General features: G+C 46.0%; 1 protein-coding gene across 2 annotated transcripts in view; it reads right to left on the bottom strand.

The window, feature by feature from the left end:
* MYH9 (myosin heavy chain 9) overlaps window positions 1-20,465 on the bottom strand; it is a 359,655-nt gene that overhangs the window by 63,048 nt on the left and 276,142 nt on the right. For both annotated transcript variants that reach the window (XM_069231188.1, XM_069231189.1), the window contains exons 36-37: window positions 19,351-19,439; window positions 18,746-18,869 (exon numbers count right to left, since the gene is read on the bottom strand). In XM_069231188.1, the coding sequence (XP_069087289.1) occupies window positions 18,746-18,869; window positions 19,351-19,439 (213 nt within the window). The remainder of the gene's footprint in view (window positions 1-18,745; window positions 18,870-19,350; window positions 19,440-20,465) is intronic.

Raw genomic sequence — 20,465 nt, 5'->3', positions numbered from 1 at the left:
TGTTTTTTTGTAGATTTGGTACTAATTCTATTGCGTCCTTTTGTAGCAATGCTTGAACTTCTAGTCCTAGAAGATCTATATGTTGTTTTGACATAGTGTGTTTTCGGTGGGACGTTTGGAGGGAATTGGAGAAATTCTATGCAATAACCATGCTGGATAATTGCTAAGACCCAAGTGTCTGTTATTTCCTCCCAAAGTTTGTAAAATTGGCTTAGTCTTCCCCCCACAGGTGTTATGTGATGGGGTTGTGTGACTTGTGAGTCACTGTTTATTTTGAGGAGTTTTGGGGCCTTGGAATTTTCCTCGATTTCTTGGGAATTGGCCCCCTCTATATTGCCCCCGAAAACCTCCCCTCTGATATTGACCCTGGTAAGTAGGCCTTGTTTGTGAGGTTGTGGTTTCTGTGGGTTGACCTCGAAATCCTCCCCTAAAAGGTGTTTTTCGAAATGTGCCTCTGCTCTGCAGGGAGTAGAGTGTGCCCATGGCTTTGGCTGCATCGGTGTCTTTTTTGAGTTTCTCAATGGCAGTGTCTACCTCCGGCCCAAACAATTGCTGTTTATTAAATGGCATATTGAGCACAGCTTGTTGGATTTCCGACTTGAACCCTGAAGTGCGCAGCCATGCGTGCCTTCGTATCGTGATTGCAGTGTTTATTGTCCTTGCAACTGTATCTGCTGCATCCATGGAAGACTATCTGATTATTTGAGATACTTTGTCCCTCTTCCACCACCTGTTGCGCTCTTTTTTGGAACTCCTTGGGTAAGTGTTCGATGAAATGTTGCATTTCATCCCAATGAGCTCTGTCGTATCTTGCCAAAAGTGCTTGTGAATTGGCAATACGCCATTGATTTGCTGCTTGTGCTGCAACCCTTTTTCCCGCAGCATCATATTTGCGGGTCTCTTTGTCTGGAGGTGGTGCGTCTCCTGAGGTATGAGAGTTGGCTCTCTTACGAGCTGCCCCGACAACTACCGAGTCTGGTGCTAGTTGTGTTGTAATATAGATTGGATCTGTTGGTGGTGGCTTGTACTTTTTCTCCACCCTTGGAGTTATGGCTCTGCCTTTAACTGGATCCTGAAATATTTGTTTTGAATGTCTTAGCATTCCTGGGAGCATGGGAAGGCTTTGGTACTGGCTATGGGTGGAGGATAGGGTGTTACATTCAGAACCAATTGAGGATGACTTTCTGTTTTAAGGTGACGTTGTGAAATTCGGCTGCCCTTGCGACCACCTGTGTGTAGGATGTACTGTCCTCAGGTGGTGACGGTTTTGTAGGATAGGAGTCTGGGCTGTTGTCAGACACTGGAGCATCGTAAAGGTCCCATGCATCGGGATCATCCTGACTCATTGTAGTATGAGCTGGTGAGTGCATCAGTGGTGGAGTTGTTGCTGGTGATGCATGTATTGATGGTGGTGGAGACGGTGGTGGTGGAGACGGTGGTGGTGTTGTTTTCCTTGCCACTTTTGCCTGTGGTTGCTTGTCCTTTTGTTGAAAGGCAAGTTTCCTTTTTATTTTGATTGGGGGAAGAGTGGTTATCTTCCCTGTGTCCTCATGAATATGAAGCCTTCTTTGCGTGTAGTCAGGCTCTACAGCTTGAAGCTCCTCTCCAAATCTATATAATTGGGAGGTTAATCCTTGTTCCTCTGTATAGGAACTAGTTTTCGGCTCCGAGGCTGGATGTTTCGGAACCGAAACCTTTTCGGAAGTCTTTTTAGGCTCCGAAGAAACCTTCTTTGTTTTCGGCGTGGTGTCTCGGTGCCGAAATTCTTCAGTGCCGCTGTCTCTGTGCTGAAGTTTCTCGGAGCCGCTGTCTCGGCTCCGAGGTTGCTGTGTGGCGGTATCTCGACCGGAGTCGGATGACTTCGACACCAGCATGCCCTTTTTCGGTGCCTTGGATCGGTCACCTAGTTTTCGGGTTAAGCCATGGCCTGTTGGCGGTGGCGTCCCCTGGGCTTTTGTGGACTTCTCGTGAGTCTTGATTTTCGACGTCTTACTCACGGTTTGGGGTGTTTCTTCGGCGTAGAGTTCTTCAGAATCCGTCTCGTGGACGGAGAAAGCTTCTTCGTCCTCCTCGAAACGTTCTTGACCTGTTGGCGTGGACGCCATTTGTAGTATCCTGGCTCTTCGGTCTCTCAGAGTCTTCCTCGACCGAAACGCTCGACAGGCTTCACAAGTATCCTCCTTGTGCTCGGGGGACAAGCACAAGTTATAGACCAGATGCTGATCCGTATACGGATACTTGTTATGGCATTTTGGGCAGAAGCGGAATGGGGTCCGTTCCATCAGCCTTGAAGTCGCACGTGGCCGGGCCGACCAGGCCCGACGGGGGATCGAAAAAAACCCGAAGGGCCACCGGAGCTCTTCAAAATTCGGTGTCTATTTGTTCTAACTAACCCGATACCGAACGCAAACAATACCGACGATTTTTTCCGAGATTCTAACTAACTTTCCGACCTGAAACACGGAGCGAAAAGGAACACGTCCGAACCCGATGGCGGAAAAAAAAACAATCTAAGATGGAGTCGACGCCCATGCGCAATGGAGTCGAAATGGGAGGAGTCCCTCGGTCTCGTGACTCGAAAAGACTTCTTCGAAGAACAACAACTTGTAACACTCCGAGCCCAACACCAGATGGCGGGATGTGCACAGCATGTGTATCTGCAGCTACACATGCCATCGTGTATGTGTGTGTATATATATACACATCACATACACACATACATATATACATACACATATACATACACATACATACATATATACATACACATACATACATATATACACACACATACATATAGTCACTTACCCAGTGTACATCTGTTCGTGGTAATAGTCGCTGCAGATTCACATGCTGTGCACATCCCGCCATCTGGTGTTGGGCTCGGCTCCATTGCTCTTGGCGCAGTGGTTATCCCAAATGGCAACACCTTGAATTGGTAATGTACCCCTTGGAATACAAACCTTAGGTACTTTCTGTGTGAAGGATGTATCGGTATATGGAAGTATGCATCCTTTAGGTCTAGTGTTGTCATATAGTCTTGCAGTTTGAGCAATGGTATTACGTCCTGTAATGTCACCATGTGAAAGTGATCTGATTTGATGTAGGTATTTAAAGTTCTGAGATCTAATATAGGTCTTAGAGTTTTGTCTTTTTTGGGTATGAGAAAGTACAGAGAGTAAACTCCTGTTCCTTTCTGATGAATCAGTACTAATTCTATTGCTTGTTTTTGTAACAACGCTTGGACCTCTACTTGTAGAAGATCTATGTGTTGCTTTGACATAGTGTGTTTTCGGTGGGACGTTTGGAGGGAAATTGAGAAATTCTATGCAATAACCATGTTGGATAATTGCTAAGACCCAAGTATCTGTCGTTATCTCTTCCCATTGTTTGTAGAACTTGGTTAGTCTCCCCCCCCCCCCCCCCCCCCAACAGGTGTTGTGTTGGGGATTTGTGACGTGTAAGTCACTGCTTGCTCTGTGGAGTTTTGGGACTTTGGTACTTCCCTCTAGTTTTTTGGAACTGTCCCCCTCTATATTGTCCCCGAAAACTTCCCCGCTGATACTGGCTCTGATAAGTGGTCTTGTTTGTGAGGTTGTGGGTTCTGTGCTTTGTCCTCGAAACCCCCCCGAAACTGTCTTACGAAATGTGCCTCTGCTCTGTGGGGAGTAGAGTGAGCCCATGGCTTTGGCCGTATCTGTGTCTAAGTTTTTCGGTGGCAGTGTCCACCTCAGGCCCAAACAACTGTTGTCCGTTGAATGGCATATTCAGCACGGCTTGTTGTATTTCCGGCTTGAATCCAGATGTATGCAGCCATGCATGTCTCCTTATTGTCACTGCTGTGTTTACAATTCTAGCAGCTGTGTCTGCAGCGTCTATTGCTGACCGTATCTGATTGTTTGAGATACTCTGTCCTTCTTCCACTACTTGCTGTGCTCTCTTTTGGAACTCCTTGGGCAAATGTTCTATAAAGTGTTGCATTTCGTCCCAATGAGCCCTATCGTATCTGGCCAACAAAGCCTGCGAGTTTGCAATACGCCACTGGTTTGCTGCCTGTGCCGCCACACTTTTTCCGGCTGCGTCAAATTTACTTTCTTTATCTGGAGGTGGTGCATCTCCTGAAGTGTGTGAGTTCGCCCTCTTGCGAGCTGCCCCTACTACCACTGAGTCCGGTGTTAGCTGTTGTGTGATGTACACGGGGTCTGTTGGTGGCGGTTTATATTTTTTCTCCACTCTTGTAGTAATGTCCCTTCCTTTTACAGGCTCCTCAAACACTTGTTTGGAGTGCTTTAGCATTCCAGGTAGCATGGGGAGACTGATACTGGCTGTGTGTGGACGACAGCGTATTAAATAGAAAGTCGTCTTCAATTGGCTCTGAATGCAGGTTGACATTATGAAACGCCGCTGCCCTTGACACCACCTGTGCGTAGGCTGTACTATCTTCTGGTGGTGACGGTCTAGCTGGATAACAGTCAGGACTATTATCTGACACTGGCACATCATAAAGATCCCATGCGTCTGGATCGTCTTGACTCATCCCTGAGTGAGTTGGGGATTGCATCATTGTGGTGTGGCTACCTGCGATGGTTGCGGAGAGCGTGGTGGAGACGGTGGCGGGCTTACTTGTTTAGCCACCTTGGCCTGTGGCTGCTTGTCCTTCTCCTGGAAGGCAAGTTTGCGTTTCATTCTAATAGGAGGGAGAGTGCTGATCTTCCCTGTTTCTTTTTGGATGAGGAGCCTTCTTTGGGTGTAGTCTGGCTCCATTGTCTCCAGTTCCTGTCCAAATCTATGTGTTTTCATTTGTGAGGACAGTCCTTGTTCCTCTGTGTAGGAACTTGTTTTCGGTTCCGAGGCCGGATGTTTCGGTATCGAAACCTTTTCGGCTACTTTTTTCGGTTCCGACGAAACCTTTTTTATTTTCAGCATCGTGGTCTCTCGGTGCCGACCCATTTCGGTGCCGCTGTCTGTGCCGAACTTGCTCGGAGCCGCTGTCTCGGGCCCGAGATTGCTGTGTGGCGGTATCTCGACCGGAGTCGGATGACTTAGACACCAGCGTGCCCTTTTTTTCGGTGCCGATGATCGGTCACCTATTTTTCGGGTTAAGCCATGGCCTGTTGGCGGTGGCGTCCCCTGGGCTTTTGTGGTCTTCTCGTGAGTTTTATGTTTCAACGTCTTACTCACGGTTTTCGGCGTTTCTTCTGGATCGAGCTCGTCCGAGTCCGACTCCTGGATGGAGAAGGTTTCTTCTTCCTCGAAACGCCCTTGGTCCTGTCGGCACCGACGCCATCTGCAGTCTTCTAGCTCTTCGGTCTCAATGTTTTTCTGGACCGAAACGCTCGACAGGCTTCGGTCTCGTGACTCAAAGACTTCTTCGAAGAAAAACAACTTGTAACACTCCGAGCCCAACACCAGATGGCGGGATATGCACAGCATGTGAATCTGCAGCGACTAATGCCACGAACAGATGTACACTGGGTAAGTGACATTATGTATGTATGTATTCATTCGATGGCATGTGTAGCTGCAGATACACATGCTGTGCACATCCCGCCATCTAGTGTTGGGCTCGGAGTGTTACAAGTTGTTTTTCTTCGAAGAAGTCTTTCGAGTCACGGGACCGAGTGACTCCTCCTTCTGTCTCCATTGCGCATGGGCGTCGACTCCATCTTCGATTGTTTTTCCCCGCAGAGGGTGAGGTAGGAGTTGAATTGTAGTAATAGTGCCAAATGCAATGGAGTGACTAAGTATGCACCAATTTAAGGCTAAAATAATATATATACAAATATACAAAGTTGAAGCTAACTTCCGAATTGCTACAGGCTCCCGGGGAGGTGGGTGGGCACATGTGAATCTCCAGCGACTGATGCCACGAACAGATGTACACTGGGTAAGTGACATTTTCAGTTCGATGGCATCTGTCGCTGTAGATACACATGTTCTGCATAGACTAGTAAGCAGTTATCTCCCCAAAAGCGGTGGTTCAGCCTGTAGGAATGGAAGTGGTTTGAAATAACGTTCTTAACACGGCTTGACCTACTGTGGCTTGCTGTGCGGATAGCACGTCTACACAGTAGTGCTTGGTGAACGTGTGTGGCGTAGACCATGTGGCTGCCTTACATATTTCTTGCATTGGGATGTTTCCTAGAAAGGCCATGGTAGCACCTTTTTTTCTGGTTGAGTGTGCCCTTGGTGTAATGGGCAGTTGTCGTTTTGCTTTAAGGTAGCAGATTTGGATGCATTTAACTATCCATCTGGCTATACCTTGTTTTGATATTGGGTTTCCTGCATGAGGTTTTTGGAATGCAATAAATAGTTGTTTGTTCTTTCTGATGTTTTTCGTTCTGTCAATGTAGTACATTAATGCTCTTTTGACATCTAATGTATGTAGTGCCCTCTCAGCTACGGAATCTGGCTGTGGGAAGAACACTGGTAGTTCCACTGTTTGATTTAGGTGGAACGGTGAAATAACCTTTGGTAAAAATTTAGGATTAGTCCTTAGGACGACTTTATTTTTGTGTAGTTGTATAAAAAGGTTCTTGTATTGTAAACGCCTGAATTTCGCTTACTCTTCTTAGAGATGTAATGGCGATGAGAAATGCAACCTTCCAGGTGAGGAACTGTATTTCGCAAGAGTGCATGGGTTCAAAAGGTGGACCCATGAGTCTTGTTAAGACAACATTTAAGTTCCATGAAGGAACAGGTGGTGTTCTTGGTGGTATAATTCTTTTAAGCCCTTCCATGAATGCTTTAATGACTGGTATCCTATATAGGGAAGTTGAATAGGTAGTCTGCAGGTATGCAGATATTGCCGCAAGGTGTATTTTAATGGAAGAGAAGGCTAGGCTAGATTTCTGTAAGTGAAGCAAGTAACCCACTACATCCTTTGGAGTTGCGTGTATAGGTTGGATCTGATTATGATGGCAGTAGCAGACAAACCTCTTCCATTTACTTGCATAGCAGTGCCTAGTGGACGGCCTTCTGGCTTGCTTTATGACTTCCATACATTCTTGGGTAAGTTGTAAGTGTCCGAATTCTAGGATTTCAGGAGCCAGATTGCTAGATTCAGCGATGCTGGATCTGGATGTCTGATCTGTTGGTTGTGTTGTGTTAACAGATCCGGCCTGTTGGGCAATTTGATGTGGGGTACTACTGATAGGTCTAGCAGTGTTGTGTACCAGGGTTGCCTTGCCCAAGTTGGTGCTATTAAAATGAGTTTGAGTTTGTTTTGACTCAATTTGTTTACCAGATAAGGAAGGAGAGGGAGAGGAGGAAAAGCGTAGGCAAATATCCCTGACCAGTTCATCCATAGGGCATTGCCTTGGGACTGCCTGTGTGGGTATCTGGATGCGAAGTTTTGGCATTTTGCGTTCTCTCTTGTTGCAAACAAGTCTATTTGAGGTGTTCCCCAGAGTCTGAAGTAAGTGTTTAGAACTTGGGGGTGAATTTCCCATTCGTGGACTTGTTGGTGATCGAGAGAGATTGTCTGCAAGTTGATTCTGGATCCCTGGAATAAACTGCGCTATTAGGCGAATGTGGTTGTGAATTGCCCATCGCCATATTTTCTGTGCTAGAAGACTCAACTGCGTTGAGTGTGTCCCCCCCTGTTTGTTTAGATAATACATAGTTGTCATGTTGTCTGTTTTGACAAGAATGTATTTGTGAGTTATAATTGGTTGGAAAGCCCGCAATGCGTGAAAAACTGCTAGCATTTCTAGGTGATTTATATGCAGTTTTGTTTGATGTACGTTCCATTGTCCTTGTATGCTGTGTTGATCGAGGTGTGCTCCCCACCCTGTCATGGAAGCATCTGTTATTACGAATTGTGGCACTGTCTTGGAATGGCCGCCCTTTGCTTAAATTTATACTGTTCCACCATAGAAGCGAGAGGTAAGTTTGGCGGTCTATCAACACCAGATCTAGAAGGTGACCCTGTGCTTGTGACCATTGTGATGCTAGGCACTGTTGTAAGGGCCTCATGTGTAGTCTTGCGTTCGGGACAATGGCTATGCATGAAGACATCATGCCTAGGAGTTGTAATATCATCTTTGCTTGTATTGTTTGTGTTGGATAAATGCGTTGTATGATCTTGTTGAAATTTTTAATTCTTTGTGGACTTGGAGTGGCTACTCCCTTTGTTGTGTCTATTATGGCTCCCAGGTATTGTATTTTGCACGGCAAAATGTTGGATTTTGCAAAGTTGACAGTGAAACCTAGTTTGTAGAGGGTTTGTATGATTTGATTTGTGTGTTGTAAGCACTTTGTTAGTGAATTGGTTTTGATTAGCCAATCGTCTAGATACGGGAATACATGTATTTGCTGCCTTCTGATGTGTGCAGCCACTACTGCTAGACATTTTGTAAAGACTCTTGGTGCGGTTGTTAAACCAAAAGGCAATACTTTGAATTGGTAATGTATTCCTTTGAATACTGTAAAGAAATGGCTTCCTGTTGCAGTTACCCCCCACGTTTTGCCTGATACTGATGCTGACTTGACTGAGAAGAGTGCTGGGACCCTGCTAACCAGGCCCCAGCACCAGTGTTCCTTCACCTAAAATGTACCATTGTATCCACAATTGGCACACCCTGGCATTCAGATAAGTCCCTTGTAACTGGTACTTCTAGTACCAAGGGCCCTGATGCCAAGGAAGGTCTCTAAGGGCTGCAGCATGTCTTATGCCACCCTGGAGACCCCTCACTCAGCACAGACACACTGCTTACAAGCCTGTGTGTGCTAGTGAGAACAAAATGAGTAAGTCGACATGGCACTCCCCTCAGGGTGCCATGCCAGCCTCTCACTGCCTATGCAGTATAGGTAAGACACCCCTCTAGCAGGCCTTACAGCCCTAAGGCAGGGTGCACTATACCATAGGTGAGGGTACCAGTGCATGAGCATGGTACCCCTACAGTGTCTAAACAAAACCTTAGACATTGTAAGTGCAGGGTAGCCATAAGAGTATATGGTCGGGGAGTTTGTCAAACACGAACTCCACAGCACCATAATGGCTACACTGAAAACTGGGAAGTTTGGTATCAAACTTCTCAGCACAATAAATGCACACTGATGCCAGTGTACATTTTATTGCAAAACACACCCCAGAGGGCACCTTAGAGGTGCCCCCTGAAACTTAACCGACTGTCTGTGTAGGCTGACTAGTTCCAGCAGCCTGCCACACCAGAGACATGTTGCTGGCCCCATGGGGAGAGTGCCTTTGTCACTCTGAGGCCAGTGACAAAGCCTGCACTGGGTGGAGATGCTAACACCTCCCCCAGGCAGGAGCTGTGACACCTGGCGGTGAGCCTCAAAGGCTCACCCCTTTGTCACAGCCCAGCAGGGCACTCCAGCTTAGTGGAGTTGCCCGCCCCCTCCGGCCACGGCCCCCACTTTTGGCGGCAAGGCTGGAGGGAACAAAGAAAGCAACAAGGAGGAGTCACTGGCCAGTCAGGACAGCCCCTAAGGTGTCCTGAGCTGAGGTGACTAACTTTTAGAAATCCTCCATCTTGCAGATGGAGGATTCCCCCAATAGGGTTAGGATTGTGACCCCCTCCCCTTGGGAGGAGGCACAAAGAGGGTGTACCCACCCTCAGGGCTAGTAGCCATTGGCTACTAACCCCCCAGACCTAAACACGCCCTTAAATTTAGTATTTAAGGGCTACCCTGAACCCTAGAAAATTAGATTCCTGCAACTACAAGAAGGACTGCCCAGCTGAAAACCCCTGCAGCGGAAGACCAGAAGACGACAACTGCCTTGGCTCCAGAAACTCACCGGCCTGTCTCCTGCCTTCCAAAGATCCTGCTCCAGCGACGCCTTCCAAAGGGACCAGCGACCTCGACATCCTCTGAGGACTGCCCCTGCTTCGAAAAGACAAGAAACTCCCGAGGACAGCGGACCTGCTCCAAGAAAAGCTGCAACTTTGTTTCCAGCAGCTTTAAAGAACCCTGCAAGCTCCCCGCAAGAAGCGTGAGACTTGCAACACTGCACCCGGCGACCCCGACTCGGCTGGTGGAGATCCGACACCTCAGGAGGGACCCCAGGACTACTCTGATACTGTGAGTACCAAAACCTGTCCCCCCTGAGCCCCCACAGCGCCGCCTGCAGAGGGAATCCCGAGGCTTCCCCTGACCGCGACTCTTTGAACCTAAAGTCCCGACGCCTGGGAGAGACCCTGCACCCGCAGCCCCCAGGACCTGAAGGACCGGACTTTCACTGGAGAAGTGACCCCCAGGAGTCCCTCTCCCTTGTCCAAGTGGAGGTTTCCCCGAGGAATCCCCCCCTTGCCTGCCTGCAGCGCTGAAGAGATCCCGAGATCTCTCATAGACTAACATTGCGAACCCGACGCTTGTTTCTACACTGCACCCGGCCGCCCCCGCGCCGCTGAGGGTGAAATTTCTGTGTGGGCTTGTGTCCCCCCCGGTGCCCTACAAAACCCCCCTGGTCTGCCCTCCGAAGACGCGGGTACTTACCTGCAAGCAGACCGGAACCGGGGCACCCCCTTCTCTCCATTCTAGCCTATGCGTTTTGGGCACCACTTTGAACTCTGCACCTGACCGGCCCTGAGCTGCTGGTGTGGTGACTTTGGGGTTGCTCTGAACCCCCAACGGTGGGCTACCTTGGACCAAGAACTAAGCCCTGTAAGTGTCTTACTTACCTGGTTAACCTAACAAATACTTACCTCCCCTAGGAACTGTGAAAATTGCACTAAGTGTCCACTTTTAAAACAGCTATTTGTGAATAACTTGAAAAGTATACATGCAATTTTGATGATTTGAAGTTCCTAAAGTACTTACCTGCAATACCTTTCGAATGAGATATTACATGTAGAATTTGAACCTGTGGTTCTTAAAATAAACTAAGAAAAGATATTTTTCTATACAAAAACCTATTGGCTGGATTTGTCTCTGAGTGTGTGTACCTCATTTATTGTCTATGTGTATGTACAACAAATGCTTAACACTACTCCTTGGATAAGCCTACTGCTCGACCACACTACCACAAAATAGAGCATTAGTATTATCTCTTTTTGCCACTATCTTACCTCTAAGGGGAACCCTTGGACTCTGTGCATGCTATTCCTTACTTTGAAATAGCACATACAGAGCCAACTTCCTACAAATACGAACCGTAGGTATTTTCTGTGAGATGGATGTATTGGTATATGGAAATACGCGTCTTTGAGGTCTAAGGTTGTCATGTAGTCCTGTAGTTTTAGCAATGGTAACACCTCTTGTAGCATGACCATGTGAAAGTGGTCTGATTTGATGTAGGTGTTTAGTATTCTGAGGTCTAGGATTGGTCTCAGTGTTTTGTCCTTTTTTGGTATTAAGAAGTACAGTGAATAGACTCCTGTGTTTGTTTGTGTGTTTGGTACTAATTCGATTGCATTCTTTTGCAATAGTGCTTGAACTTCTATTTCCAGAAGGTCGGAATGTTGTTGACAATTTCTGTGCTTTTGGTGGTATGTTTGGAGGGAATTGTAGGAATTCTATGCAATAACCATGTTGGATAATGAAAATGTCACTTACCCAGTGTACATCTGTTCGTGGCATTAGTCGCTGCAGATTCACATGGTGAGCACAGTCCGCTGCCTGGTGTTGGGCTCGCAGTATTACAAGTTGTTTTTCTTCGAAGAAGTCTTTTTTGGTCACGGGACCGAAGGACTCCTCCCTCTTCGGCTCCATTGCGCATGGGCGTCGACTCCATCTTAGATTGTTTTCCCCGCAGAGGGTGAGGCTGGAGTTGTTTGCTATAAATAGTGCCCATGCAATGGAGTGAATACGTATGTACATAAAAAGTTTATAATAATTATTTACAAATGTACAAATGTTTAAGATTTACTTCTAAACGGCTACAGGCTTCCCGGGGAGGCGGGAGGGCACATGTGAATCTGCAGCGACTAATGCCACGAACAGATGTACACTGGGTAAGTGACATTTTCAGTTCGATGGCATATGTTGCTGCAGATACACATGTTGAGCATAGACTATAAAGCAGTTACCTCCCCTAAAAGCGCTGGTTTAGCCTGTAGGAGTTGAAGTAGTTTGGAATAATGTTCTTAGTACAGCTTGGCTCACTGTAGCTTGTTGTGCATTTAGTACATCTACACAGTAGTGTTTAGTAAATGTATGAGGCGTAGACCAGGTTGCAGCCTTACATATTTCGCTCATAGGAATGTTTCCTAGAAAGGCCATTGTAGCACCTTTCTTTCTGGTTGAGTGTGCCTTTGGTGTAATAGGCAATTCTCTCTTGGCTTTAAGATAGCATGTTTGAATACATCTGACTATCCATCTAGCAATGCCTAGTTTAGAGATTGGATTTCCTATGTGTGGTTTTTGAAAAGCTATGAACAGTTGTTTTGTTTTCCTGATTAACTTTGTTCTGTCAATGTAGTACATTAGTGCTCTTTTGATGTCTAATGTATGTAGTGCCCTTTCAGCCACGGAATCTGGCTGTGGGAAGAACACTGGTAATTCTGTTTGATTTAAATGGAATGGTGAGATTACTTTTGGTAGAAATTTTGGATTTGTTCTTAGAACTATTTTATTTTTGTGTATTTGAATAAATGGTTCTTGTATGGTAAATGCCTGTATTTCACTTACTCTTCTGAGGGATGTGATTGCAATGAGAAATGCGACTTTCCACGTTAAATATTGCATTTCACAGGAATGCATGGGTTCAAAAGGTGGACCCATGAGTCTTGTTAAGACGATGTTAAGGTTCCATGAAGGAACTGGTGGTGTTCTTGGTGGTATAATTCTTTTTAGCCCTTCCATGAATGCTTTAATAACTGGTATTCTAAATAGAGACGATGAATGAGTAGTTTGTAGGTAAGCAGATATTGCTGCGAGGTGTATTTTTATAGATGAAAAAGCGAGGGTTGCTTTTTGCAAATGTAGTAAGTATCCCACTATGTCCTTTGTAGAGGCATGCAATGGTTGGATTTGATTGGTATGGCAGTAGCAAACAAATCTTTTCCACTTAGATGCATAGCAGTGTCTAGTGGAAGCTTTTCTAGCTTGTTTGATGACCTCCTTACATTCTTGTGTGAGGTCTAAGTGTCCGAATTCTAGGATTTCAGGAGCCAAATTGCTAGATTCAATGATGCTGGGTTTGGATGCCTGATCTGTTGTTTGTGTTGTGTTAACAGATCTGGCCTGTTGGGTAGTTTGACATGCGGTACTAGTGAAAGGTCTAGTAGAGTTGTATACCAAGGTTGTCTTGCCCATGTGGGTGCTATCAGTATGAGTTTGAGTTGGTTTTGACTCAATTTGTTTACTAGATAGAGAAGGAGAGGGAGAGGGGGAAAAGCGTATGCAAATATCCCTGACCAACTCATCCATAGAGCATTGCCTTGTGATTCGCGGTGTGGGTACCTGGATGCGAAGTTTTGGCATTTTGCGTTTTCTTTTGTTGCGAACAAATCTATCTGGGGTGTTCCCCAAATTTGAAAGTAATTGTTCAGAACTTGGGGGTGAATTTCCCATTCGTGGACTTGTTGGTGATCTCGCGAAAGGTTGTCTGCTAGTTGGTTTTGGATCCCTGGAATAAATTGTGCTATTAGGCGAATGTAGTTGTGAATTGCCCACTGCCATATTTTTTGTGTTAGGAGACACAATTGTGTTGAGTGTGTTCCTCCTTGTTTGTTTAAATAATACATTGTTGTCATGTTGTCTGTTTTGACAAGAATGTATGTGTGTGTTATTATGGGTTGAGAGGCTTTTAACGCTAGAAATACTGCTAACAGTTCTAGGTAATTTATATGAAATTTTGTTTGGTGTACGTCCCATTGTCCTTGAATGCTGTGGTGATTGAGGTGTGCTCCCCACCCTGTCATGGAAGCATCTGTTATAACGTATTGAGGCACTGGGTCCTGAAATGTCCGCCCTTTGTTTAAATTGTTGCTGTTCCACCATAGAAGCGAGAGGTATGTTTGGCGGTCTACCAACACCAGATCTAGAAGTTGACCCTGTGCTTGTGACCATTGTGATGCTAGGCACTGTTGTAAGGGTCGCATGTGTAGTCTTGCGTTTGGGACAATGGCTATGCATGATGACATCATGCCTAGAAGTTTTAGCACAAATTTTGCTTGTATCTTTTGGTTTGGAAACATAGCACTTATTACCTTGTGGAATGCTTGAACTCTTTGTGGACTTGGAGTGGCAATTCCTTTTGATGTGTTGATGGTTGCCCCTAGATATTGTTGTGTCTGACACGGTTTGAGGTGTGACTTTGTATAGTTGATGGAGAAACCCAGTTTGTGAAGGGTTTGTAGGACATATGTGGTGTTGTTTGTGCACTCTTACTGTGTTGGTCTTGATTAGCCAATCGTCTAGGTAAGGAAACACATGTATTTGTTGTCTCCTGATATGTGCTGCTACTACTGCTAGACATTTTGTGAATACTCTTGGTGCAGTTGTTATTCCGAATGGCAACACCTTGAATTGGTAATGTATTCCTTTGAATACGAGCCTTAGGTACTTTCTGTGAGGAGGATGTATCAGTATATGAAAGTACGCATCTTTTAGGTCTAATGTGGTCATGTAATCTTGCTGTTTGAGCAGTGGAATGATGTCTTGTAGTGTGACCATGTGAAAGTGGTCCGATATGATGTAGGTATTTAGTGTCCTGAGATCTAATATTGGTCTTAATGTTTTGTCTTTTTTTGGAATTAGAAAGTACAGGGAGTAAACTCCTGTGTTTTTTTGTTGTACTGGTACTAATTCTATTGCATCCTTTTGCAGTAGTGCTTGAACTTCTAGTCCTAAAAGTTCTAAATGTTGTAGTGACATTTTGCGTGTTTTTGGAGGGATGTTTGGTGGGAATTTGTGGAATTCTATGCAATAGCCATGTTGGATTATTGCTAGTACCCAATTGTCTGTTGTAATCTGCTGCCAAGATTGGTAGAATTGGCTTAGTCTTCCCCCCCACTGGTGTTGAGTGAAGGGGTTGTGTGACTTGAAAGTCACTGTTTAGGTGGAGGTGTTTTTGGAGTTTGGAATTTTCCCCTACTCCTTGGGAATTGACCCCCTCTATATCCCCTGAAACCTCCCCTTTGGAATGAACCCTGATAGGGTGTGGTTCTTGTTTGTTGGCTGGTGGTGTCTGTGGGTTGGCCACGAAACCCCCCTCTAAATGGAGTTTATCTAAAAGAGCCTCTGCTCTGCGGGGAGTAGAGTGCGCCCATGGCTTTGGCCGTGTCTGTGTCCTTTTTAAGTTTTTCAATGGCTGTGTCCACTTCAAGGCCAAAAAGTTGTTTTTCGTTGAAGGGCATATTAAGGACAGCCTGCTGGATTTCAGGTTTGAACCCTGAAGTGCGGAGCCATGCGTGTCTCCTTATGGTGACAGCAGTGTTGACTGTTCTTGCTGCAGTATCGGCTGCGTCCATTGAAGAGCGGATTTGATTGTTCGAGATCGTTTGTCCCTCTTCAACTATTTGCTGCGCCCTTTTTTGGTATTCCTGGGGAAGATGGTCTATGAGAAGTTGCATCTCATCCCAGTGTGCGCGGTCATATCGGGCTAGCAGCGCTTGAGAATTTGCGATGCGCCATTGGTTGGCTGCCTGTGATGCGACTCTTTTTCCTGCCGCATCAAATTTTCGGCTTTCTTTGTCCGGAGGTGGGGCGTCGCCAGATGTATGGGAATTTGCTCTTTTGCGAGCTGCCCCTACTACTACAGAGTCAGGTGGTAACTGCGAAGTAATAAACACTGGGTCTGTGGGTGGTGGTTTATATTTCTTATCCACCCTTGGGGTGATGGCTCTTGATTTTACGGGCTCTTCAAAAATTTGTTTTGCGTGCCGTAACATCCCTGGTAGCATTGGGAGACATTGATATTGGCTATGTGTAGCCGAGAGGGTGTTAAATAAAAAATCATCCTCTATAGGATCGGAATGCAGTTGGACATTGTGGAATTCTGCTGCCCTAGCCACCAGTTGCGAGTATGAGGTACTGTCCTCTGGCGGTGACGGCTTTGTGGGGTATGAATCGGGATCATTGTCCGGCACTGGGGTGTCGTATAAGTCCCAAGTGTCTTGATCCTGATTATCTTGACTTATAGTAGTTTGCGCTGGTGAGTGCATTTGTGGCGGAGTTTGTGCCGGCGATGCCTGTTGTGGTGGAGAGGGCGGAGGCGTGACTTTAACCACTTTGGCTTGTGGTTGTGCGTCATCCTTGAGAAATCCGATCCTTCTTTTTCTCATTATTGGGGGAAGGGTTGATATCTTCCCTGTGTCTTGTTGGATGTACAGTCTCTTTTGTGTGTAGTCTGATTCTACACTTTGGAGCTCTTGTCCTAATCTGTGCATCTGGCCACTTATTCCTTGTTCCTCTGTGTAGGAAGGAGGTGTGGAACTTTTCGGCGCCGAGAGAGAATCTTTTTTCGGCTTCGGTACCGACTGAATTTTTGTGGCTTTCGGCAGTGTGTCTCGGTGCCGATGTTTTTCAGTGCCGGCATCTTGTTTTTGCTTCTCGGAGCCGCTATCTCGGCTCCGAGGTTGCTCCATGGCGGTCCCTCGACCGGAGTCGGGTGTTTTCGCTATGGGCGTGCCCTTTTTCGGCGCCTTCGACGGGTCGCCGGTTTTATGGGTCGAGCCATGGCCTGTTGACAGTGGCGTCCCCTGGGCTTTTGTTTTTTCGATGGTCTTTATTTTCGACGTCTTACTCACTGTTTGTTGTTGTTGTTCGACGTCGGAGTCTCCGGATTCTGAGTCCGGAACCGAGAAGGTTTCCTCTTCGTCGTCGAAACGTTGTTTTGTCGGCGTGGACGCCATTTGTAGACGCCTGGCTCTTCGGTCCCGGAGTGTTTTTCTGGACCGGAAGGCTCGACAGGCCTCACAGGTATCCTCCTTGTGCTCGGGGGACAAGCACAAGTTACAGACCAAGTGCTGATCTGTATAAGGATACTTACTGTGACATTTTGGGCAGAAACGGAACGGGGTCAGTTCCATCGGCTTCGGCGTCACACCCGGTCGGGCCGACCAGGCCCCGATGGGGGAAATCGAAGCTACCCCAAAGTCTTCCGATGATCGGTGTCGATGTACCTAACTATCCAGATACCGAACGGAACAATACCGACGCTTTCTTCCGAGATTCTGACTAACTTTCCGAACCGAAACACGGAGCGAAAAGGAACACGTCCGAACCCGACAGCGGAAAAAAACAATCTAAGATGGAGTCGACGCCCATGCGCAATGGAGCCGAAGAGGGAGGAGTCCTTCGGTCCCGTGACCAAAAAAGACTTCTTCGAAGAAAAACAACTTGTAATACTCCGAGCCCAACACCAGGCAGCGGACTGTGCTCAACATGTGTATCTGCAGCAACATATGCCATCGAACATATATACATATATATACATACACACACACACACACAAATATAATGTCACTTGCCCAGTGTACATCTGTTCGTGGCATGTAGTGCTGCAGATTCACATGCTGTGCATATTCCGCCATCTAGTGTTGGGCTCGGAGTGTAACAAGTTGTTTTTCTTCAAAGAAGCTTTTTCAAGTCACAAGATAGAGTGACTTCTCTCGTTGAGTGCGCATATAAAGTGCCTTTATTTCTGCAACAGTGTGTGGTTCCTTTCAGGTGGGATAAGTTGCTGTGTGACTGCTGTGGTACTGCAGGTGCTTTATACTGTTCCTAGACTAGTCTTGGATGCTCACGACAGCTACCACTTGAGAGCCCTGACGTCCTAGACTGTCTTCATTCACTAAAAGGGTTTGCTGGGACCTGGTATAAGGTGCAAACACCATAGGCATCCATCACACACCAGGCCAGATTCCTACACTAGGAGTTATAATCACACTTAGCATAACTTCACTTTAACCATTTTTTCAGTGAAAATATGCATTAAACTCCCATTTTGCTTTAGAGGGTGGAAGTATGTTATTCCTTTTTATGGTTGTTTATTTACTGGCATTATTTGTATCTGGCCAATTTCATTTTAAATTCACTTTCTCAGTTCAATGATAAAACTGCATACAAACTATTTTGAAAACTCAGAAGTGAAAAAAGCTATGTAGGTCCTGCACAGAAAGACTGACAGCAGGCATCTGCCTCACGGCTATGTGGAAACAAAATCCATGTTTTTTCAATTCATTATTGCCTAGACATGGAGCCTGAACAGCTTACAAGGAGGGCTGGCTCTCCGAACTTATTTGGTATGAACAGTTTATTTCCACATTTATTTAATAGCTTATAGCAATGGGGTTGAGGGTGAGCATGCTGTTCCAAACAAGGTTGATTTATATCTTGTAATGGAGATTCTTTGAAATGTGAGCACTCCATCTTTGATAAAGAAACCTCCTAATAAGTGAGGAAACCAGAAAGGACAGTGATAGAAGATGACAGCCTTATGAGTGCTAAACCAGTGAATACTGCTATTTTTTTTTTTTTTAAAGCAGTCACAACATAGCTTAAAGGGACAGTCTAGTTTATAATCCAAGCTGCAGTACCTCTCTGCCATGCTCAATTTACCCACTTAAAAAACAGGATGTCTGTTTTAAGTTGACCCTGCTATAGCATTCACTTAAAGCCCAGCCGTGCGCTACAAGTTAACACAGACAGGTCAAAGTGTCCAGAGCAGAGGATGCTCCCATACAAGCTCATATGCCCAGTGCAGAGGGGGCTCCCAGACAAGCTTACAGGCAGGGATAGTGGGTTCTATCAGACAACTCCATATGCCCATAAAGGGGCATCCCACAGAGCCATGTGGCTGGATAAGTTCCTCCCTTAAAGAAATTTCACATACCTGAAGGGTGGCCTTTCTCAGTCGATCGTTCACCAACTCAGTGTTACCTTGCTCCTCTTCCAACTCCTCCTCTAGCTGAGCAATCCTGGCATCAAGACGCCTCTTCTCTTCTAATGCAAGCGCTCTGAAAAGATATTCATAGTTGGGAGAAGAACCAATGTAAATTTATAATCATGTTATGGGGATGGGCCTGTGACTACAACGGCCCTTTATGCTGAGCGCCAACTAAAAGGAGTTTATTAAAATTTTAAATCCCTTAGCCTAGTCTGCTCTATAGACAGCATGTTAACGCTTCACCTCTTTGTGGGTGTATCTGACAGAGCCAGGTCCTTTGAGAATATTCTCAGATGACACTGTAAGGAGACCCCCCTATGAAGGAAAACTAAACCACACAATGCACAAGATTACATCACAAGAATGTATCAACAGCTTTCCCCATCCCAAAAGAAAGTGTACTTTTGAAATCAAATGTCATTTGCTCCTGATGTCAACACATGCTATCACTCAGTTGAAAATGTATATCCTGACATTTGTTATGGGAATCTCTTGAGTAAACAACCATTCCACACCCCAAGTGCACCTGTAGGATGAAGCAACAAACTTACCCCTTGCCACTACTGCTGTTGATCTCATCTGCCAGCTCATCACGCTCCTGTTGAGCCTGACGCTTAGCACGTTCTGCTGCTGCCAGTTCCTACAATTACAGAAAAATGTAAATCAGTCCACTGAGCATTAAACTAGTCCAGAGACTCAGGTGCCTAGCATCACGGAAATGTACTAAAGCCAAATGTTTACCCCCCCTTACTTCTAGAACCACAAGCAAAGATGGAGAGAAGTCTGCAGTCAGTAAATCAGTCTAGCCATGGACTAAACATTTAATTATCAACTATGTTCTTAGGTGTATGGAAATGGCTACATGTTGCAGTTACCACCCACTTTTTGCCTGATACGGATTTTGACTTGACTGAGAAGTGTGCAGGGACCCTGCTAACCAGGCCCCAGCACCAGTGTTCTTTCACCTAAAATGTACCATTGTTTCCACAATTGGCACACCCCTGGCACACAAATAAGTCCCTTGTAAAAGGTACCAGTGGTACCAAGGGCCCTGTGACCAGGGAAGGTCCCTAAGGGCTGCAGCATATGTTTTGCCACCCTAAAGGACCCCCCTCACCTAACACAAGCACACTGCCATTGCAGATTGTGTGTGTTGGTGGGCAGAAAAAGGCAAAGTCGACAAGGCATCACCCTCAGGATGCCATGAACACAAAATACTGCCTGTGGCATAGGTAATTCACCTCTCTAGCAGGCCTTAAAGCCCTAAGAAGGCAGGGTGCACTATACCACAGGTGAGGGCATAGCTGCATGAGCAATATGCCCCCATAGTGCCTAAGTCTATTCTTAGACAATGTAAGTACAGTGTGGCCATATTAAGTATATGGTCTGGGAGTTTGTCCAAAAAATAAAAAACTCCACAGCTCCATAATGGCTACACTGAATACTGGGAAGTCTGGTATCAAACTTCTCAGAATAAACCCACACTGATGCCAGTGCTGGATTTATTAACAAATGCACACAGGGCATCTTGGAGATACCCCCTGTATTTTACCCAATTGTTCAGTGCAGGACTCACTGGTCTGTGCCAGCCTGCTGCTGAGACATGAGTTTCTGACCCCATGTGGTGAGGGCCTTTGTGCCCTCTGAGACCAGAAAAAGCCTGCTC

The sequence above is a fragment of the Pleurodeles waltl genome, chromosome 4_2, assembly GCF_031143425.1.
Source record: "Pleurodeles waltl isolate 20211129_DDA chromosome 4_2, aPleWal1.hap1.20221129, whole genome shotgun sequence".
NCBI classification, from domain to species: Eukaryota; Metazoa; Chordata; class Amphibia; order Caudata; family Salamandridae; genus Pleurodeles; species Pleurodeles waltl.
This window is presented reverse-complemented; position numbering and strand designations above follow the sequence as displayed.